This window comes from Octopus bimaculoides, chromosome 2 (genome assembly GCF_046866305.1).
Source record: "Octopus bimaculoides isolate indiv1 chromosome 2, ASM4686630v1, whole genome shotgun sequence".
Taxonomy (NCBI): domain Eukaryota; kingdom Metazoa; phylum Mollusca; class Cephalopoda; order Octopoda; family Octopodidae; genus Octopus; species Octopus bimaculoides.
The window spans coordinates 120,856,054-120,881,053 of NC_142929.1; the positions used below are offsets into that span (position 1 = coordinate 120,856,054).

At 37.6% G+C, this 25,000-nt stretch overlaps 1 protein-coding gene across 1 annotated transcript in view; it reads left to right on the forward strand.

Annotated features, from left to right (window-relative positions):
- LOC106876909 (carbonic anhydrase-related protein 10) overlaps nucleotides 1–25,000 on the forward strand; it is a 1,209,344-nt gene that overhangs the window by 1,056,516 nt on the left and 127,828 nt on the right. The window contains exon 7 of the mRNA XM_052965551.2: nucleotides 11,197–11,351. Coding sequence (XP_052821511.1) covers nucleotides 11,197–11,351 — 155 coding nt within the window. The remainder of the gene's footprint in view (nucleotides 1–11,196; nucleotides 11,352–25,000) is intronic.

Here is a 25,000-nt window from a genome sequence, read left to right on the forward strand (position 1 = left end):
GATATACTGACGGCAATTTGTCTTTCATATATATAATAGATTGTCTGATTGATTGATTAATCAAGTGAGTGTTTGATAAATATTTGACTGATTGAAAGTGAGGTAAATAATAGACAATAAACCCCATACTGAGACATTGACATGATAGATGGCGATATTGAACATCAGACTCATCTATTTAATTACTTCATTCAATTGAATAAATGGTCCGAATAACACATTTATCAACAATGCATGACTACACGTCCGCTTTCTGCCATACTGACTTCAAATATCTTTTTTCTTTCTTTTTGATTTCTTAATTTGGCGAAAATCAAGTTTCTGACCCGCTTCCTATTCATGAACGGACACAATCTTTTTATATTCTTTCGAACTTTCGAATGACAAAATGAGTAAGTGGATATTATATAGAACGTCTAGCACAAATATCCGTTCACACTGATTCTAACCGTTTTATTTCTTTTCTTTTCATTTCATTATGGCTATAATGGCAAATATTGAGAAGGTTATGTATCATTTTGGCAGGCATTACATGTGATCACCCAGTGTCCTATAGCGGTGAAGTATTATAATTTGTCTCACTACCTACCTAACCAGTGGGGTAAATGATTTCGACCAGGCGCATACTTTTAAATCCTGGAATGAAATTTTCCTTTTTTATCTTTTTAAGTTATATTTTATTTAGATTTGACTGTCGAGAAGATTAATGGCACATTGCACTTGTATTGAATTGTATTCGGAGAGTTGATAGACTGCTATATAGAACGCAATGCATTTCACGTATTGAATTGAAATCCGCCCGAGAAAAATGATGTCACTATGTGAACCGGTGATTGACGAGAATATTGGAGGTGATAGTGTGTAGTATGTATTTCATCATTTTTTCATCTTCACCGTAATACCTACGGCGAGTTAGCTACTAGAGTGCATCAGACATCGCTTTTCCCTTTCTCAGCTGTAAGAATAACTTTCCCTTTATAAATGTCCCTAAAATTTCACACAGCCTCGTCGCCACGCCTCATATAATTCCAACTCATGGAATATTTCTCCATACTCAAACATGTTTACGTAGAAGATTGGAAATAAAAACACCATATGCATGACAGTGACATTCATTTAAAATTATGCCTGGTGTCAAGGAAAGGACACCAAGGCAAGATGAGAGAAAAAATACCTAAGAGATGCATATACATATACACACATATATACAGATTGAGTTGATCATTGGTTTAACAAACATGTTCTGGTGATCTGATGAGAGAGCTTCTATTATTCTCTTGATTTCTGAATATACAGTTATATATAATTTCTTTCACATTAAAATTACTACTTCATGCAGAAAATTGCGAAGCATCCATGATCCTAAGTATGTCATGTGGTTAAAAGCATCTATGTTTACCTCTCATATCTCCTGTTTTTTATGGCTTATATATACAGGTATGTACAGGCACGTATAGAAATGCATACGTATTTATATACATATATGTATGTATATATATATATATATATATATATATATATATATATATATATATATATATATATATATATATAAATATAAAAGAAAGTTAGGGTTTGTGAATCCAACCCACTGAGGGATGATATTTATCCAATATAAAGCTGGAAGCAAACCCAATTATTATTATACTAGTGTTTTTTCATTGCATGGCAATAACATTACCAAGTGCTATAAATGGGTGCGGATAAAGAGTTATTTTGCCATTAATTTACATTGCAATAAGAAAATGGAGGGGATTAATAGGTGGTATTCATCAACTTGCAGACATTGTATTGTGTCAATTTACTCGTTTATTAGTTTATTAAAAGGATAATAATAACAATATACAAACACACATGACATATTATGTCATATCAGTAATTATCAAAATGATATATAGTGACAGAGAATGGGATATCTTTCAGCTGTTTCAGCCTAGAGGTGACATGCCTCGTTCTATCTTTATCACTCCAGTAGACTGAAGTAGAGGGAAGTAATTAATAGATGAAATATATGAAATAGGGACACATGAATGATTCTCTAGCCCTCTTCAAAGATTTTATAAAGTTCATAAGGTTAAGATAAAAATAAAAACGATATAAAAATATAAAAAAACGTAAAAACCCACATACATATGCATACTTTAACATATACATAGATATACATAAATAAACATAAATACATAAATACATATATGTACATTTAAATGTACATACACAAATGTCCATACACAAATATGTATATGTAAGCAAAACTCCGGAAGAAAACCAAAACATTCAGATAGGGACCGTCAGACACTTACGCGAATTGTTAGAAAGGATCACAAAAGTACAGAGCATTGGAAGAATGTTATTTTCTCGAACGAGTCATCCTTTACTTTATTTCCGACCAGGTATAAGTGTGAAGACTGTCAAAAGAAGCATTTGACCCAGACTGCCTTCTTCCAACTGTTAAACATAGAGGAGGATCTGTCATGATCGGGGGTGGGGAGCTATATCTTAGAAATCCGCCGGCCCAATGGTTTACCTTCATGGCAGAATTAACAGTGAAGACTATTTAAGCATTTTATCAGATCAAATTCCTCCTATGGTTGCGGAACTGTTCCCGGAGGGAAACTCAATCTTTCAGGATGATAATGCACCAATTCAAACAGCTAAAGTTGTTACTGAATGGCACGAGGAACATTTTAGTGAAATTGAACATCTTATACATATATATTCACGCACACATACACACACGCATACACACACATACGCGCATGTACATTTCTGGTAGTATCGCTTTCGACTAGAGAAATTGAGTAACTAGTTTGTGGAAACTATTATAACCCTCATTTCTCTATTCTCCTCTTTCCTTTTCTTCTTCTACCTCTTTCTCTTCTTTTCCTTCTTTCCCTTCTTTTTCTTCTTTTTCCTCTTTTCCTTTTCGCGTAATATTTCATTTTCCTGTATCATCTTCCATTTTCTTCTTCATTCCCATTCTCCTTCTCGTCTTCTTTCTTCCTTGTTTTCCATCACTCTCCTTAATTTTTTGCCCTGCATTCCCTTATCTTTTTTTTTCTTCTTTTTCACGCTGGTCTTCGAGTTAATTATAAATATCCATACCTCATATATATATATATTGGTGTGTGTGTGTGTGTGTGTGTGTGTGTGTGTGTGTGTGTGTGTGTGTGTGTGTGTGTGTGTGTGTGTGTGTGTGTGTGTGTGTGTGTGTGTGTGTGTGTGTGTGTGTAATTTTTATTGAGGTATATATCCAAATCGGTTTTTGCATGTTTCTGTTTATATCCACGCATATGTATGGCTGCAAATTTGAGAGCTTTTATCTGTGTTTATCTGTATGGTTGAGTACATGTGTATGTGTATGCATATATGTTTATCTGTGTGTCCGTGCATGTGCTTGTCACATGTATGTAATTGTAATACGTCCGCGACGTCCACGATATCGCTGGTATTATTTGCTATATTAAGTTTTCAGATCGAAAATCTTGGCTAAAACTTAACGCTTCCTTCCCATAAGGCGAAGACACATTTAGTTTGCTCGTTATTTTCTGACAGATGAAAGAACTTCCAAAACTCCAATACAGTTATATAAATTGCTCTCAGTCAGCTACCAGAACAATCACATACTACAACCACTACTACTACTACTACTGCTGCTGCAGCTGCTGCTGTTGCTGTTAATAATAATAATAATAATAATAATAATAATAATAATAATAATAATAATAATAATAATAATAATAATAATAATAATCATAAAAGCAGCAAAAACACCAATGATAATGATAATAATAATAATAACGCATGTCTTCAAAAATGTCGCAAATTCTTTTAAGAAAGGAAACTCTCGATGCATTTCTGAAATCATGAATAATAATAATGATAATAAAACTACAACAACAATGCTAATAAAAATTACAACTACAACAACATACACCTCCCAAAACTGATATTGTTCTCTGGATGATTGGAAGTTAGATTCCATAAACGTTTCAGTTAAGTTATACTCAGGAATTATTAAATATAATTTACATAACATGCTATGACTTCTACAACGGAACTGCTTTTCCACAATTTTAGATTTTGTCTTTTTGTTCTTGTAACTTATTCATATTAAAGTAATAGTTTGAATAGAAAATATCTCAGCTTTTTATTGCCACTTCAATGGTTTCTAATACAGATCAAATGAAAAAGATCAGAACATATATATAATTAGTCATACGAAAGGCGTCATGCTATTTTCACTCGAAAAATAGTTAATTCAATACAATTTTTATGAATCACTTTATTTAAATACATGAGTAGTTTCGATTAAATGTATATGTGCGGAGATATCTATATCTACACACAAATACAGTCACAGGCATATATGTAAGTATGTTAATATATGTATATGAGTGTGGATATGTATACGTGTACGTGTATACATATCAACGTGGATACATACCTGTATTTATAAGTGTAAATATACAACTAGATAGATAGATATATAGGTAAATAGATACATAGAGGTAGGTGAGTAGGTAGATAGATAGATAGATAGATAGATAGATAGATTTAATGAGAGACGATTGATAAATACATAAAATCAATGATAAACAAATACACATATATACATAGAATGCATGTTTCTACACACACCTACATGCACGTACACATATATGCATACATGCCTGCATATATACATACATACATACAAACACACACATACATACATACATACATACATAAATACATACATACATGCATACATACATACATACATACATACATACATACATACATATGTCACCCAGACTTTCCTTGTGGATGATTTTCAGATTTATGCTAAAAATATTAACAATATTAATATAATTTTCAGTTGACGTATGAATTGAATTTGTACAGAACAAAATTTCTTATGTAATTCTTCAACGGGGGAAGTCAGTCTCCCAGACACAAAACCTGCTCATCAGTGGTCTCACTATGTCTCGTGTCCGACACAAAGAATGCCACAAGTATCTTAGCATTCATGAAAGTATATCATGCCAACGTACTGTGAGTGACTCTTGAATATTACACCAGACTAAAAAAGATATGGCAATCCGAACTTTCTGCTTGCAAGACAATGCTTAACAGTGCATTTGCAGTACCAGTGCTGATTCCAACATTTGGGATACTAGACTGGTCTGTAGAAGAAATCCAATCCATAGACATGAAAACCCACATGATTCTAACAGCAACTGGAAATCGCCACAAAAATACTGATATCGACAATCTCTACCTATGAAACGTTGAAGGCTGTTAAGTACAGTTAAGTCAGTACAGACAACCTTCGAATGTCTCTCTCAGAGAGCACTTGATAAACAACAGCAGCAAAAATGCATTAACTTTGCGATGAAAAGTGAAGCAAATGATATCCTACGTGTTGGAAATGAGCTCCTCAGGAAGTACTCTTTTCTTGATGACCTCCCATACAACTCCAGATCAGCTGGACAAGCATACCTCAAAGATAACCTGGAAGAAGATAACAACATTGACGTGAAGCGAAGCCTCTCTTAGACTAGTGACTACTAGATCACATCACACTTCGTAGGCTATGCATCTGCTGTCCAAAAAACAGGAAACTACTGCTAGGTACCTAATCAGCAAAAGAGACAGTAAAGCCCTTGGTGTTCCGAGATGCAACTGTAAATGTAGATTATGTCATATTTCTGTGGAAGATATCACACATGTGATTAGCAGCTTCCCAAAAATGTCATCAAGTTACTATCTCCCTATACGACTTATCGTAGTCGCAGAAGCAATATACAATACCAGTCGGAAAAATATTGTCCTGGCATAAATAAAGAGAATTCCCCTGCTATTAAATACGTACATAAATACCAGCACAGAGAATACTGGTGGAACATACTCACCAAAACATCTGTCAAGTGTAAACGTAACAGGCTGGATATTATTGTTTGGGATAGTCACGAAAAAGTATGTACGATCATAGAGGTCAGCTGTCCTGTGATGTAAATATCGCTTTGAAAATCATATAGAAAGAAGATAACTATGAACAACTGCTTCAAAACCTCCAGCTTCTATATCCGGATTACAAGTTTACATTTATACAAGTAATAATTGGAGCACGTGGTTTTGTAAGTAAATGCTTAACTGCAAGTCTGGATATGATTCGATTTTCAGGAAAAAAAATCAACCAACTGATTCGCACATTACAAAGCACGATCTGTAAGCGGAACAGTAATACCATGAAAAACTGTTCTCATGTTTAAAATATGACATTGTTTTCGTTATCTACATTCCAAAGATGGAGCTTTGCATCTTTGTTAGAAACAAGTTCCTTCTTTAAAGGAAGAGTTTAAATGATTCAATACAGAAGACACATACATACATACATACATACATACATACATACATACATACATACATAACAGACTAAAAACAACTGCTTCGCAACCACCAAATTCTATACGCTAACAGCTTGATTCATTTAACAGCCAACTGCCTTAAGAGCATAAAGTTGAAATTGGCTGATGAGGAAAGTTAGCCTTCTGAATATTGGAAAAATGTTCTTTGTATCATGATGATTCGCACCAGTTATCAAAAAGCTGACATTATGTCTGCTGATTGATGCCCAATGAACATTATAAAGGCTGTAAGACTTGTCACAGACAACTGTAATGGAGGGTCCGATGTCGTGGCCGGCAGAAAACACACAGCATGTATTCTGACTACATACACACGTCGGAATTTACCCTCAAATCTTTGAACAAAGAATTGAGCTCATTTCAGACAGCTATTTAAAACTGCTTGATACTGTGTTCAATCTCTGGCTGTAGAATGTTGCTAGGGAGAGGTGTTATGCGCGTCAGGAGTACTGAAGTAGTGATGGATGCTGATAGCGGTTACTTTGAGTCATATTTTATCTTCCAGGCATAATATAGTCAATACTTTTTGAATTTAAAAGAATACTTTTATGTTGGTCATGCACTTTTCTTTTTTTTTTTTCTTTTTTGATGGAGTGTATGCGAAATGTCAAATTTAGTACGAATATTCTATACATATGTATGCACGTTCGTGGCTATATATTCGTTCGAATGTAAGTAAAATATACTCCTGAAAGCCAGAACCAGAATGGGAATAGTTTAACTTGTGTAATTCATTCAAATGACTGTGGCTATGGCATGTTTCCTTGCGGAAAGAATCATTATTCGTCAGTCTCACATCTTAGAATGGAAGTTCTTAAAATTAAGAAGTGGTTCTTATAGTGCAATGCACAAAAGCATATGTTTTGTTCACTATGTGTGATAAACGATTTGTTTTTCTTTCTTTAACGCAAGTGTCATAATAATCTTGTGATACCACACGCTTTAATTAGGTATAATTTGAGTTCTACTTTCAGCACATAGGATTTCCATCAAAGGTTTCCTACGATTTATATGAATTCCTCGGTTTAATGCTAAACAAAGTTTCATGGCCATACGAGATTAATACAAGCTCATACTATTGACTATAAACTTTTATGCCTGTCATCTCTTGTAAGCAATAAGAGCAAAGCGTTCATCTGCTGTCTTGTATTATCAGCTGCTTTTCTTCAGAATATCTATTCTGATATTGCCTACAGAAAAATACCACGGCTTTGTATGATGGATGAAATACTATCCTTAAAAATTGATATAGGCCAAACGTATGAACACGTTGATGAAGAGTTTGACAATAGAGAAAGAGAGAAAACATGGAGAGAAGTAGATAGTAAAAATTTAGTTTTGTTTGAATGGCACATACCTAAACAATGAAACATATACGCATCTCTATGTCGTTGTCAATGGGATCAAATCTGGATTTGAATGGCTGTTATTTCTTTTCGGTCAGGAACAACACCGACGCTTCTTCGTGTGAACAAAAGGAACATTACACATTGGGATTTTAGATATTAACTAATATAAATGGATAAGATTGTACAGTCCATTGGATATTCTTTGTGAACACGCTTTTGCTACGGCTGACACTTGATCAACTACAGGCATTACCTCTACATAGATCTAACATCCCCACACATCCCTTCAACATAGCATACTACATTATGTTACTACTACTACTACTACTACTACTACTACTACCACCACCACCACCACCACCACCACTACTACTATTACTGCTACTACTACTACTACTACTACTATTACTACTACTGCTATTACTACTACTACTTCCACTGCTACTACTAGTGTATATGAGGAAATCTGAACGATGCTGTTAGATCTTCGAGAAATAACAGGTGTCTCTCTCCCTCTACTAGCACACTGTCACCGTACAATTAGACTATGTTACTGAATATTGTTCTCGAGATATTGTTCCTGGTAAAACAACATAATCACAGTTGTCCATAAGCATCTCCAATAAGGGCTTATCGCCGTAGGCGAAAAGGAATACAAAATACACAGTTGGTATCCACTTGTGTATCTGAATGAACACATGTTTACGTCACATATATGAAAACATAAAACATAATAGTGTATCGTTATAGCATAAATTCTAATATAAGCATTCGTCATTTATAGTGGATAATTCGTTACCGTTATTCCACACAATAGTCAAAGTTCAAACAAAATTGGGATTCAAACCAATTTAGCATATAGATAATACTCGCCTAGTTATACTTTTTTTCTGTTTCGTTTACTTTTTTTTTTCAGTGTGTCTTGTCATACATATGTTGTTCATTTTTACCTCCAGTTAAACCTTGAAAATTTCTCAGTTAATTTCTAGCAGACAGAGCTACCACATAAAAACAAAATTCTTTAAATGGGGACAACGAAATCTATAATAACTAAATAATTTTTCTTTTGGTGAATCTAACTCGATAAAACAAACTTTGTTGAAGTCCTTATGAAGAGATATGCGCTTTGCAAACATTTCTGCGTGTGTATACTAAGCACGTCGCTCGCAACTTTTGTAGAGTTTACAAGACACGATTTTGCCGACTGGAAATAGACAAGCTAATCGTATTATTATGGGAAAGTAATAAACTTAAAAGCTGACACAAATCATTTTTCTCACCGTAAGTAGTCATCCAATATACTACACTAGGCTGCTATTTTATTTTATCAACCCCGAAACTATGAAAGATTAAGTTGACATCAGAGGGATTTGAACAGGGAAAGTAAAAAACGACGACAAACATGCCAGTATTGTGTCAACTTCTTTATTTTTTCAATTATTTCGTTAGGAATCCTTATAATATTTCAGCTTAAATGTAATTTATAGTTAATGAATTACTTCACTTCTACACTATACAGCCAGCAATTTGCATGCAATCTTCTAATAAAATATTATCTCGATCCACCTTGAGCATGCATATCTTATATTTGTATTCTTTTTGCATTTCACTAATTTCCTATATAGAGACTAGGAAATAGTTCAATTAAATAAATACAAAAGCCAGTGCTATGTAGCAAACAATAAACCATCGGATTGGCTGTCTCAAACAGTTTTAATTGTCAGCCGAAGCCATTATATTTCACTTCCGCATCTAATGTATCCTTAGGAGTTGAATGAGAGCAACAACTTCCTAGTTTCCTCTTTCCCCAAAGACAATTCTTTTGTACATTAAATAAATTCTTATATGACAGTATTCTACTTTTATAAATACAGTTTCATTGAATGTGTTGCTCTTACACTATCGTGATGAGATTTGCCAGTTTGGGGAGATCAATACATTTGTTGCTCTGTTTCGATTCCTGCAGATTGATATTAAGTGAAAGAGAGGGTGTCTGCGCAAATACATCAACCCTATAGATCCGGTTATAAAATGGATGATTTAAGCCCATCCGTGAACGTCACATTACAGACGACACGTGGGAATAGTAGATGTTCGTCGATTGCTTTTAAGCAATAGTGATAAACAGCAGAAAATTTCAAGAGGATTTGGTGAAAAATACTAACAAAAGTTCGAGGGAGCGTTTAGTCGATGTGACTAACTGAATGGTAAAAATATCATCGACACTTAGATAATAAAATTAGAAATCATTTTCGTTTACATATGAAAGAAAAGAGTAACTAAGTAATGCAAAATATTTTGTTCGGCCTCAGATGTTTCTGCCCATTGTTTTGTAGATAAAATTCGAGACACAAAAGTGTATTTGCAGATTATTGTATAAGTTTTATCTATGGAATGGAATATGATTGAGACATAACAGTATTAAATATCAACATTGAGTGATGTCCCAATAGATTTATGAAATAACTGGCATATATTCACCAACAGTTTGATAGATGTCATCATTATAAAATACCCAGTGGACTGGCAAAATATCAGGAGAGTACTTGTATGTTATTGCAATACCAATCCAAACAGAAACCACACAGACTTTAAAGTTATATATCAATCAGCATAACACGAAATGAAAAATTGGAAGATAATGGTATAGCTGGACGGGATGATTTTGGTGGTTTTATTGGGGTTATTGTCATAGTGGGTGGTGGTAGTGGAGGTGGTAGTAGTGATGATGGTGGTGTTCGTGGTGGTTGTGATGGTCGTGGTGTTGCTGGTGATGCTGGCGGTGGTGATAATGTTGATGGTCATGATCATAATAATCATGGTTATGATGTAGCTAAGATTTCTAAAAACGTGCTTGTCGATGATTATATGAACGTTGTTATTATGACGATACAATAACATTTGAGAATGGCTGAGAAGCTATTGCCTGTGTTGGTGACAGCGATGACAATACAGACGAAAACACTAACGGTGGTGACGATGATGTTGACTACTATTGTTAATATGGACGATGAAGCAGAAGCACCAATGCTGATAGTAACTGTGTTTATGGTAATAATGATGTCAAATTTTGCCAGAAGGGCAGCTTAGGGGAGGGTATTAAGTCGATTACATCGACCCGAGTGCGTAACTGTTACTTTATTTAATAGACCCCGAAAGGATGAAAGGCAAAGTCGACCTCGACGGAATTTGTATTCAGAACGTAGCGTCAGACGAAATAACGCTCAGCATTTCGTCCTGCGTGATAACGATTCTGCCAGCTCACCGCCTCAGTGTTTATAGCAATAATGAAGAAGTCGTTAAAATGACAATGGTGATAATGATGAAAATGACAATGGTGATAATGATGAAAATGAAAATGCTGATAATGATGAAAATGACAATGGTGATAATGATGAAAGTTAAATCACTTTTTGTTTTTCTTTTTTTCCCCGCAGGACATGAATCCAAACTACGTAACTTTTACCTTGGTAAATTAATACCACAGACAGATCATTATATTACCTACGAAGGTTCATTTACTCAACCAGGTTGCTTTGAAACGGTGACGTGGATTGTATTTAACAAACCTGTATACATAAGCAGAGATCAGGTGAGTGTAAATCAATTTTAATTCTTGATATTGTTACAAATGTATTTGTGTAGCGACAAGTCAGTTTTTATCCAATGATGTCAAACTGGAAGGAATTCTCTCCTAATACTCGTTTAAATGTATTTTGCTATTGCTCTAGTACACGATTGACCATTCGATTGATAACGGCAACAATCGTTTGGCCATGTCTTCAATTTGCCGTACTTTAATACCAATATGATGCACTTTTAATCATTTATTAACACTTTCTTTTTTATTGCGTTATTTGTAATGTTATACGTTTCGTGTTTCTGTATGCGTTAAGGCATTTGTTATTAGTATTAATCTCGTTATTCTTATGTTGACGTTTGAAATTGTAGACAAATTTATCTACGTGGACAAGCCACTCATTACTGCATGTTTCTTTGATATCGATATATCTCTCGGAAAGTCAAGACGTCCTTCAATTCCCACGAGTATTTGTTTTACTCTAAAAGGAATTCATGAGGATTAGGATAGTTCCCTACTTTTCCTGCCTTCGTTACTCATGTGTGACATAGGTCCTTAACAGGCACCATATACACTTTCTTGCATGCTTTCATCATGCCTTTTGTTAATGCCGATTTTTCCTCGCATAATACGGAATCAGCAATGGTGATCATTAAGGCTGCGGTAGAGTAGAAGCGATTCCTTAAAACAAGGCAGTTTGAACAAAGGCATGATCAAAGGTTCTTGAAACTGATGTCACATGGTAAGATTTTATGAGAAGTATTCCCTTAGGGCAAGCAGAGGCTGCGATTTCAGGAATGTTTTAAGTCACGTTTTAAAGTACTTAAATAAAAGGAAATCACGTCAGAAAGAAATACATTTCATAGCTACCAGTAATTTTATTATTTCTAGAGTAAACTTAAGGCTACAATTTGTTAGTATATCTCAATTTAATGGGAAGTAGTAGTGAGCTATATCTGGGGTTGAAACAATGTAGTACCAGGTAAAAACTGAGGTACCTTTCAGTAACAAAAAAACATCAAAAATTATGGACATATGCCAATCGTAAAATTCAATTACGGATGAAGGAGTCTTACGATACCAAGCTATTCGCTCAATTTCCTTCGCCGACACATAATTTCAGTTTACACACACATATATGCACACACACATAAACATCCACACATACACCACATGCACACAGATACACACCAGATACACACACATCCACACAAATATAAATTAGCAAATTGGCACACATTGTAATACATTTGTTTCCTCTATATTCAAGTTTAATCCTTTAACATAATTATTATATTACTTCGTAAACAAGAGAGAAACAACGGACAATATTATTATTTCAATGATTTGAACGGGTTTCAAAGTTTCAAAGTGGAATTTCTATACAAGAATGGTTATATTGCTGGTGGATGCTGATGCCAAAACGGAAATGTATTATATGATATTGTAGAATTCCTCTGTCCATCGTTATTTTTTTTCATAAGGTTATTCAAAACACCCTTGATATCTCTGCCAAAACATTAGTATTTTATTAGAATAGTATTGTGAAGGGTATCATTGAATCTAGTTAGTTATTTTATTGCACAAACGTTCACACGCACGCTCACTCACAAAAACTTATGTATATGTGTCTATAAATATATGAATATATATATATATATATATATATATATATATATATATATATATATATATATATATATATATATATATATATATATATATATATATATATATATATATATATATATAGATATATGTATGTATGTATGTATGTATGTATACATGAGACTGTGTGTATTTATGTGCATGCAATGAATAACTAGCTGGATTCAGTTTGACTGCGTATATGTATATATATATATATATATATATATATATATATATTTATATGTATGTATGTATGTATGTATGTATATATGTATATGCACATATATATATATGTATGTGTGTGTGTGTCTGTATATAAACATATATACATATGTATCTATGTGTGTGTGCGTATATATATATATATATATATATATATATATATATATATATATATATATATATATATATATATATATATATATATATACATCCATACACACACTTACACACACACACACATATACACATACATATACATACATGTGCCTATACAGATACGTATGCGATTTTATTATGTATATGTATAAGCATATGTGTATGTACGTGCGTGCGGGTGTGCTTCCTTATATGTGTATGAGAGAGATTCGATTTTGTGTAGGTAGCGGTGGGTGTGTATCATCTTTTCCTCAAGTTGTTTAAACATATAAACAGCCAAAGAAACCTTTTCTATATACACGCAACTGTCTCCTTTTCTTTTCTTTTCTTTCTTTTCTACATCAACAACTAATTATACTAATGCTGCTACTACGCATTCATATTCCGGTTATTCTTCTATTGATGCGTGATTGATAAAATAAAGGACCAGTCTTCTGGTGTCAATATTGTTAATTATGCATTTCCAAGCTTTGTGTCTTTGTATCTTTGTGTCTATATTAGAAATCTTTATCATTCATTTTATTAATATCTTCATTACCATCATTTTAAACACATGGCAAAACTTAATTCGGTTGCATCACTGTCATACACTCTTTGTACTAATTTGTTATGTGGGGCGCTAACAAGGCAGCGCCTTTTTTTATCAATCTCAGAATCAGGTTTTAGGGTTAAGGAAAGTACAATAATTTCGTAAGCTGTTTCATTTATGCATTGTCACTTTTTGAGAGAACACTGTTACAAGAAGTATGATGTTGCGTACCATCGTTAAATTAGAAGTGGCCCGATTCATTTATAAGAGCATGGGACGTCGATGGCGTATTAACAGTCACACAAATTTGTATCTTTCTCTTCTGGAAGTTTAGAAATGGTGTCACAAGAGTGTACAGAATGTCAGCAAATCAATATACAACCTCTGATTTACACCTGAGTTGCTAACAATGATCGAAATAATGTTTCACGGTAACTTATAAGCTGTGCGTTCCAGCTACTCTCTTTAAACGATGAAATTATTTTAAATATAAAAGAAATGAAAAGAAAAACACAAAACATGTTTTTATTGCTGGATAGATGTTACTTTTTTAATATAAACATTTCAAAGATTTCAATCCAGCCTGAAGAGTCAATCACTGATAAATACACAACAAATATTTTTCCTCTCTGAGATACTATTCAATCACTCAAATATCTCTGATTTCAAAACCTACAAGTTAGACAGCAACTTTGTTTTTAAAGTAGGTTTATATACAATCGTCGAATACATTTTCGTCACTGTGCCAAAGGGTTGTAATGGGGCTATTTCTAGCACAGTTTTTATTAACTCCACTATCACCCAAATTTCTGTAATGTCTCTTCTGTTCTTCATTTTATATATCAATTACTTCCTTGCTCCAACTTTTAAAAACATCACCATTTGTTTTATTTCGTGTTCAGTAGTACGATGACGTGAATGCATAAACTAGAATCACATTCGATCAGCACAAGTCATGGAAAAGAGTCTATTAGAGCTTTGATCATTGTTTACAAAATAATTGAACATGGTGGGGAAATAGCATCATAGATCTTTCTTACTATATATGGATATCATAATTCAAAATATCCTAAGTCAATGATGTTCTATGCCTGAAAGCACTCTATTTTGTTATTATACTGACAACATGGTTTCACCACTCCTCTTATTCAATGTTAGAACCAAAAGATATATCAGACATTACTCTGCTAATACATTTAGAAATTTAAAAGGTGATCAACGTGTAGAAACTGCTCACATCATAGGAACAATGCTTCTCCTACTCACATGCAACATAGATCGAAATCAGAATTAGGATATTAGACCAATTTGTAGGCAAATGTACTCTGACCAAGAAAGTACAATCAGCAACAGCTATATGAGTGATACTATTTCTTCTTCTTGCCTCTCCTAACGTGTCATTGACTATTTTACCTCTCTCAATTTACTAGCTACATCGCATAACAGACATAAGTCATGATGACACTTCATTCTCATGGGTTGACATCATGGAATTGAACCTAGTGACGATATATAGGTAGTATTGCTTAAGCCCATATCCACACTAGTCGAGCAGTCCTATGATATTTATGTTATAAACAGCTTGTACATTATTTAATATGCGTAGTAACATGGACAAAATTCTTCTACTATAGCCCTGAGCCGACAAAATCATCGTGCGTAAATGCGGTAGACAGAAACTGAAAGAAGCTCATAACATATATATTTGTATGTATGTTTGTGTTTTTGTATGTAAGTTTTCGTGATTGCGCTTGTCCCCCAAGTACTGTCTGACAACCGGCGTCCGTTCGTTGATACTCTGTAACACAGGAGGTATGCATAGAGGTGGATAGGAAGAAGTCCCAGGCTTTAAAACAAATAAGTGCTGATGTCGATTCGCTCGACTAAAACTTGATGGGGGGAGGCGACATTTCAGCCACACGCCGATCTATCTCTATGGACGGACGGTAGAGGTGTCGGCTCCGTAAGTTTTGCCTTTTTCATGTTTTAAAAAGTTTGTTTGTAAAGTTTATTTTATATACAGAGTTGTATAACAACTTGTAGACTCTCTGGTGCAAGTTTTTTGCGACGGAAATATGCCCTGTGTGGCACATTTCCAAGATATAAAAACCAATTTCGGCTTTCTAGCCATTTTTTTTTTGAGACGATGGCGTCTTGTAGCCATGAAAATTTTTGTGAAACGAACGCTGCAGTCTGCAGTGTTTCGTTCGAAAAAGAATTTCCTAGTCTTCCTTCCTCACAGTTAAAGGAGAGAATGGAGAAAAAGAAAAACTCTGCTGCTACAGCAGTCTTGCCTGCCAACGTAACCAGTGACAACAACAACAACAACAACAACAACAACAGCAGCAGCAACAACAAGGACGCAAATGTCCTTGCTAACAAAACCACTGTCCTCACCACTGATACAACCGCTACCGCCACCACCACCACAACGAACTTTGCCGAGGCTTTGAAGCCTAGGAAAAGAATTTTGAATATATCGAAAGAGAAATTACTTGCATGCAAAAGCATGCTAAGTAAAAAGGACGTTACAGTCCATCTTCAAACGCCCGCGGACTTTAAGATAAACATCGAAAAAAAAACTATCATCTACAGAACCATTAATTTAAAGACAAAGACAGTGGAAAAATTCACCCAAGAAAATGTTGAGAGGTGCTTACAGCCGATTTGCTCTTACAAAACTTACATAACGAGAGGTTTGAAATTCGGGACGATAGAAGTAAGACTAGACAGCGAGCAGCGAGCGAAGGAACTCTCCACTAAGTCATTACAGCATGAAAACCTGCTCATGATCCCTACGTACCTTGGTCGTAGGGTTATGAAAATAAAAATTTCAAATGTGCCTCCTGAAATTGAGGAAGAATGGCTAGTATCTGCCATATGTCTAGGCATAGAGGAGGAGATAAACATACTAGAAGCATCTGCCGTTTGCAATCAAAACTGGATTGGCCAGGAATTTCAACTCCTGGTACAAATTGATCCAGCAAATTGGGAAAAAATTCCACATAGAATCCAATTAACTGAGGATTCAATTTTTCATGTTTTCGTCGAAGGCAGAAGGCCAGTTTGCTACGTTTGTAGTAGCAAAACTCACCTTCAAAAAACATGCCCAGTAGCCCAGAAGAAAAGGCAACAACAACGGCAACAATACAAAGAAAAACAACAACAACAACAACAACAGCAACAACAACAACAACAACAACAGCAACAACAACCACAAGAAAAGCACAAGAAAAAAACAGCATTACTGCCTACACCGCCATATGCACAACTGGTCAAGCAGTTGTACAACGAAATGGAAAAACGCCAGCAGCCAGCAACACAGCCGAACCAAACAAAAGCACCACCAGTACCACCAAGAACAGAATCAGCACCATCACCACCACCAACACCAACAACAACAACCCCACAAGAAGGGAACACGAAAAAGACTCCCACCCCACCCCCAAAAACCAAAACACCACATCCCAACTGTCACGAAACAGCACCAACACCACCAACAACAAAATCAACCCACACAAAAATAGACCCCAACACCCTTCCCTTCCCACCCTCCGATTCCTCCGACATGTCAGATGAAGATGACACAGAGGCTTGGCAAGTGGCCACGGGGGGAAGAAGAAAAAAGGGGGGAAAAAAGAACGGAAAAACAAACAAACAAAGCGGGCAGGTTTACCAGCCCCGAAACCAACACATCCACAGAAAACAAAAACACCAACACAAACGCACCAACACAGAACCCCACAACAAGTTTGACAGCGATAAACACAAACAATCTAGACCTAATGAAATGCATTAGGTCAAACACTAACATAACAGATAATGACACGAAAACAAGCAATCACCCACGCACAACACCACCACAACACATCAAAATCATACATGTAACACGGAGCACATACAATACACTGAAATCTCTCTACCCGGATACAGTAGGGAGATTCCAAAAATATTCATCAAAAAAACTGAGAGAAGGTTGTGAGGCCAAGAGCCAAGAACTTTCGGACAGTAAGTAACTCTCTCTCTCTCTCCTTTCGTGTGTAAAACACAAATTTTGATAGAATCATGGTGAAGATTGGCTGTGTAAATGTGCGTGGCTTGGGGTCGCCTTGGAAACAAGGGTACCTCTTAAATGACATCAAGTTACACAATTTGGATATCATAGCCATTAGAGAGACCAGACTCCAAGAACCGCGGGCCCTAAAGTCCATGTTTGGCGGACAGTTTAACATTTATTTTTCTCCCTGTCTGCCGAGGATGGGCGGTAGTGGCACGGCGGTTCTTTTTCGCAAGAGTCTGGATCTCCAAGTAAAGACGATATTTACGGACCCGGAGGGTAGACTGGTTGTCCTAGATGTGGACGGCAGCGATGGAGGCGCTTTTCGGTTGCTGGCAGTTTAAGTGCCTCCTTTAACAGGTCGGTCAGACTTCTTTCGACGTCTAGAAGTATTCCTGGGAACGTCTCGTCCCTTACTTTTAGTGGGGGATTGGAATGCTACATTGGACACGCATCTAGACTACGTGGGGAGTGACAAAACTAGAAGGGTATGCAAAGGCCTCATAGACCTGCTCAGACGCTTCCAGTTGTCTGACAGGTACCGACTCGACCACCCAAATGTGCCAACGTGGACTTGGAGCAACCGCATTGGGTCGTCGAGATCGTATCTAGATAGGATAGTGTGTAGGACAAGAGATAAAGATAGTTTAGGATGTCTACAGTTCCACATAGTCAGCTACACGGATCACAAACTTGTGACGTGTACGCTAGACTTAGATAAGGCACATAGGCAGGGTCCCGGTTACTGGAAACTAAACGCGTCTTTCCCGTCGAGACAGGTTTTCAGAGACCGGATTAGCACGTTAGTAAAGAGGGCTTTGACGGGAGCCATCGTCAACAACAAATGGTGGTTTGCCCTCAAGAGAGCAGTAAGGGCGGAAGCAATAAGGTATAGCAGGGCACTAGCTGTAGAGAGGAACAGAGTAGAGGGAGAGCTAGTGTTAAAGTTAGAAGAGGCATTGCGAAGTGGCATCGCATCCGACGTTTTAGCGGCGAGGTTGGCCCTCGACCAACACTTCAATGCTAAACACGAAGGGTGTGCTGTCAGGGCAAGGATGCGTGCTCTGAGGAATGAAGGTGTTGGAGCCGCACGAGAGGCCCGAGTGGCGGAGGCACAGCGGGGTAACAGAGCCACCATCCGGTCTCTGGTAGACGAACAGGGGCGTGAATTGCTCGAGCCGAGCAAGATGTGCGAGGCGTTTCAGCGGCATTTTGCCCGACTGTTCGGGAGGAGTGGCGAGCGAGAAGGCAGGGTGGACTTTAGTGCCTACCTGCACAGCTTGCCACGACTCTCGGCAAGAGAGGCGGAGTGCTGCGAAGGGGTCATCACGGCGGAGGAGGTGAGGGACGCGATGGCGGGTTGCTCGACAGACAAATCTCCGGGTTTGGATGGTCTGCCCTACGAGCTTTACAACTGTATGCCATACTTGTTTGGAGACGTCTTGGCGGCCGTGTACTGCAACTGGCAACAGAACGGGAGCATTCCCGGTTTTGTGAGCCGAGGAGCGGTAACGCTGCTGAAGAAAGATCCAAACAAGGGGGACGCCATAGATAACTTTAGGCCCATCACTCTGCTCAATGCAGACATGAAAATTTTGGCCAAGGTGTTAGCCAAGCGGTTGGCGCTTGTCATCGAGAAACTGGTCGGTACGGAGCAGACGTGCGCCGTGCCGGGCCGGAGCATCCATGACAACCTCCATCTGATGCGCTACATCATAGAGAGGGTAGTTAAGGAACCTGGCATGGGTGGGGCCCTGATCAATTTAGATCAATCGAAAGCTTTCGATAGGGTAGACCATCGATACTTGGAGGCCGTCCTCGAAGCGGTCGGCTTCGGTCCCGTTTTCTGCGGCTGGATGGATGCCTTGTACACAGGCATCCGTTCGGTTGTTCGCGTCAATGGACGTCTATCGGGACCCTTCGACATTGCACGTTCGGTTCGTCAGGGATGTCCCCTGTCGCCGCTCCTGTACGTATTGACTCTCGAGCCACTACTGCGGAAATTGGCGACGCTGAGGGGCATCCCGCGAAAACTGGGGTGCGGGACGAGCGCGTCAGCATACGCGGACGACGTCACCGTCATAGCGTCTAGCCACGAGCACATCGAGCTTGTCGGCGAGACGCTGAAAGACTACGAAGCGGTGACGGGAGCGAAAATCAACCGGAATAAGACGGTGGGTTTGCTGCTCGGCACCTGGAGAAGCAAGCCCATACCGTCCGGCAGCGCCTCAGTAGTGGGACGCTGGACGGACGGTCCGGTCAAGTTGCTCGGAGTCTGGTTCGGTCCGGACCTGCAAACGGAGAAGAACTGGGACGAGATAACGAGTAGGGTGGCCACTCTCTGCCGGCAATGGTCCGAGAGGAAGCTGTCCCTAAAAGGTCGGGCGGAGGTGGCGAACGCGTACATCGCGTCCGTCATCGAATACCGCCTGACCGTCGTGCCTTGTCCCGATCGCGCCATCACCGAAATGGAGCGCATCCTCTTCCGCTTTTTGTGGAAAGGAAGCGTTCCGATGGTGAGGCGATCCGTTTTTTGCCAACACCCGCTGAAAGGAGGGCTGAGCATGCCGTGGTTGATGATGCGCAGACATGCGCTGAGACCGCGACATCTCCGGCTCTACGTAGACGACGGTGAGCAGGTGTGGTCGCCGTTTGTGCGACGCGCTTTCCCGCAGCTCGTCTCCATGACCGAGCTGCAGTCGTGGATCAAAAAGAGGCCGAGGAATGGCGAATGGCACCGTGAGTGTCGCGTTGCCCTGCAACAACTTTGCCGTCCCGGGTCGACCTTGAGCGGCTGCATCACAACGAAGTCATTCTATAGCGGATTAGTGGAGGGCTGGTACGACGACGATCTCGGGGCGAACCTGGGCGTCGACGAGGAATACCTGACCCGCCTGTTCAGGACGACTTTCGGGCCGGGACCTATGGACAACTTCCAGAGATCCCTGGCCTGGCAGTGTTACCGAGAGGCGCTACCCGTTCGGGATAAGCTCTATAGACACGGCTCGCGAAATGCGGGGCCGACCTGCCCGAGATGCGGTCAGAGCGATGAAACCGTTCTGCACGCACTCGTGCAGTGTCCAACCATTTCGGAGCTGTGGGCTTATGTCGAACGACTGCTGTCACGTGTGGGACGAGTCGGTTTATCAACCGACTCTATCGTCAATATCGTCACGCCTCCTTCCTTTAAACGGGAAGGAAGAGCTGTATTTATCGTACTTGTGGCTATGGCGAAAGAATGCATCTGGTGGACGCGTCTGAAATGATTAGAGACAAATACTTTCCTCTCTGGTCAATCTCTCATCAACTTTTTCAAGTATCACTTGAAAAGGAAGGTGAGAGTAGAGAGGCAATTGTTGTCTAGCAAATGTTTCGAAAAAAGATGGATACATGTAGCAAGAATGGCACGTATAAATGACGAAGCCACCTTGACCATGATTCTATAAAATGTTTAAAATTTTGTAAACAGAGAGTTACTTACGTTTCTTGCATAAATAAAATAAATTTTATTTAACAAACTGTGACACTAAGGACCGAGGTTACCGTGGTCTTTTCGTAGGTTTTTCTTTCCACGGATAACCTCCCCATTTATTGGGAATTTTCTGTATCATTTCATATATTTTGTAAATACCCCAAACGTTTTGCGATGTATTTTTTTTTCATCGTTGTCCCCACTTTTGTTTTTTTTTCTGCTTTGTTTTCGCCCCCCTCGAAAAGAAAAACTCTACATTTGTATTTTGTCCCCTCTGTGTTGAGCCCTGTGTGGCTAATAAAGAAACCTATCTATCTATCTATCTATCTATCTATCTATCTGGCTGTCTGGCTGTCTGTCTGCCTGCCTGCCTGCCTGTCTGTCTGTCTGTCTGTCTGCCTGCCTGCCTGCCTGCCTGTCTGACTGTCTGTCCGTCTGTCTGTCTATCTCCATATGTGATCATACATACATACATACTTAACTGCCTAAGTACATATATACGTACATTATTATTCCTTTTATCATATTCATTCACTTTATTATTATTATTATTATTATTACCACTACTACTACTACTACTACTACTACTAGTACTACTATTACTATTATTATTATTATTATTATTATTATTATTATTCATGATTCAAGGTTTTTAGCCTTATATTTATATACATTTTTGAAAACAAAGCCTGGAAAATTTGGTATACACTACACACACACACACACACACACACACTTATATATGCATATAGATATATACAATTACGTAATATAAGCAGAAAAGTCAGAGAGATCTAAAGAAAAGACGCTAACCTCACTTAGGATGGGTTTTTAAATTGAAATTTAAATAAATAATAAATTGCTAAATAAATGTTCAATCAATATATAATCAGTTGCAAGTTAATATTGAACTATAACAGAATTCAAGCAACAACCTTATCTTCAAAGCATGAAATATCGTTGAAGCTTGCTAGAAATAAAAATTTGTAAATATTAACCTCATGTATAATATGATAGCCGACTTTGATCTTTAATTAAGGTATAAGCTTTTGTCATTATATACACATAACTACAGCATACATTACATACAAGAGTGTATGTGTATGCAAAATATAGATACATATATTATAGAAATATTCATTTGTTTACATATATATATATATATATATATATATATATATATATATATATGTATATACATATATATGTATGTATCTATGTATTATACGTATATGTAATGAGATTTATGAATATATAATTGTGTATGTATATGTATGAATGTACGAGCGAGTTTGTTGTGTTTCCTCATTTATGCCTGCGTGTGAGTACTTTTATGAACCGAACGTTACGCTGTAACACTTGTGCTTGTGAATTTTATGCCTTTTTTCTTGGCTCGAATAATCAATTTTATTTGAGATCAAAAAGTTTATGAGCCTGTTGGAAATTCATATTCATTTGGCTTTGGCTATCGGGACATTTTGGTTGCGGTGGAGGCTAGTAGAGAAGATATATTGTTCACGTGCTGATCTTGAGAACAAACATGTCTTCTGCGCAAGGAAATCGGTCCACAATATGTTGCATGTCCTCAATTTTGCTGGCCATTTATGCTGAGTCGTCTGGGTAGAACGGCTTCCTGACACACATCTCCGAGATATCAGTGAGGACACGAAGACAGACCAAATTGAAAAGCTTTGCATTCGTTCTGGGAGAAAATGAAAACAACTCTTGTGCAGAATAATCCCCTTGATGTCAAGCACATCTGTGAGGTAAAGGAAGAAGAGTGCAACGGCAAGCACGCACCAGCGCCTCTTGCAACTGGTTCTACCTTTCGATCATGGTCTCTTGGAGTTCGGCAATGCTTACACCGTACCAGTGAAATCCTTTTGCAATCAGAGCTGTACTCCGAGTAATCCTTCAACTATAGCGATTGTTACGTTCTAAAACGCGATTGTTACGTTCTAAAACGCCCCGCGATAGGTGAAAACCCGCGAAGTAAAAACTGTATTGTACTGCATATTTGTTATTATTATTATCATCATCATCATCATCATCATCATCATCATCATCATCATCACCATCATCGTCATCATCATCATCATCATCATCATCATCATCATCATCATCATCATCATCATCATCATCATTTGTATACATTTATTTTATTATAAATGCAAAACAACACCGCCCACTCGCCTCCCGAGCTTCGTTTCCATACAGTATTTAAGATTCTTTCTGTACTCATCTACAGTATACTACGTATTTTCTTTTAATATACTTTAATTAATGTGTCATGTAATGCAGTATTATACTGCATTTTTATTTATAAATTTGTTAATTGTTAGGCGTTAAAATGCTTATTTTACCACAGACATAATTAAAATCTAAAAACATATAAATACCTATCGGCCGCGTATATTAGCCAGAAAAGTCGACAACGTACTGAGATCGCAAGAGATGAACCGTGATATGGTGATTGATTTCTGTATACTATCAAGTTGGTGCAAAAGTAATGTCCGATTTAAAGATATAATTTTAAATTACTATGGAAATATTTATTCATTAACATACACTCCGTAGCTTTCAATGACGTCGTTCCCTCTTTCAGGAACCTTATAAATGCCTCGTTTGTAAAATTCTGTAGATCTACACCAAAATATGAATCTAACTCATTTTAAATCTCTTCTCTTGTTGTTAACCTATGTCCATCAAAATGGTTCTGTAGTCCTCGGAACAAGTGGTAATCAGAAGGAGCTAGGTCAGGAAAATATGGAGGATGAGGCAGTATTTCCCAACCAAGTTCTTCCAAGAGGGTTTTGGTCAGTCGAGCTGTATGAGGACAAATTTTATCTTGATGGAAGATGATACCCTTTCTGATAACCAAGGAAGGTCGCTTTTTCAAACGAAGTAGTTGTTCACAGTAAAGGTTAGCATTAATTGTTTGGATGTCCAACAATTAATAACAGATTACTCCTTTAATATCGCGTCATACACTCAATATGATCTTTTGGGGATGAAGTCCTGCTCTCGGTTGTTGAACTGGCCGTCCTCCTCGACTGATCCAAGAACGGGGACGTTTAACATTATGGTAAAGTATCCACTTCTCACTTCTCATCACCTGTAACAAGTCTGTCTCAAAATGTTGCCTGAAAGTGTCGCGAAAGCAATGATTGACAACAAGCAGTACGTCGTTGTCGATTCTCTGGAGACAGATCATGAGGGACCCATTTCCCAGCCACTGAAACCATTCCAATGTGCTTTAGCTGGCGTACCACGGTTGTATGCGCCATGTTTAACTATTCTGTAAGTTCCCTAGTGGTAACGGTAGGGTTCTCTGAAACAAGAGCTTCCAGCATTTCGGAATCAAGTTTTTTTCGACGACCCTCTTTTGGCACTTCTTTCAAAGTGACATCTCCACTTCGAAAACGGGAAAGCCACCTCCTGCAACTCCTTTCATTCACTACATCATCGCCTTAAGTACTCTGAATAGATTTTGATGCCGCACTTGCATTAACACCTTTATGAAACTCGTAGAATAAAACATGACTTACGTGAACTTTAGATGGGACAGACATGAT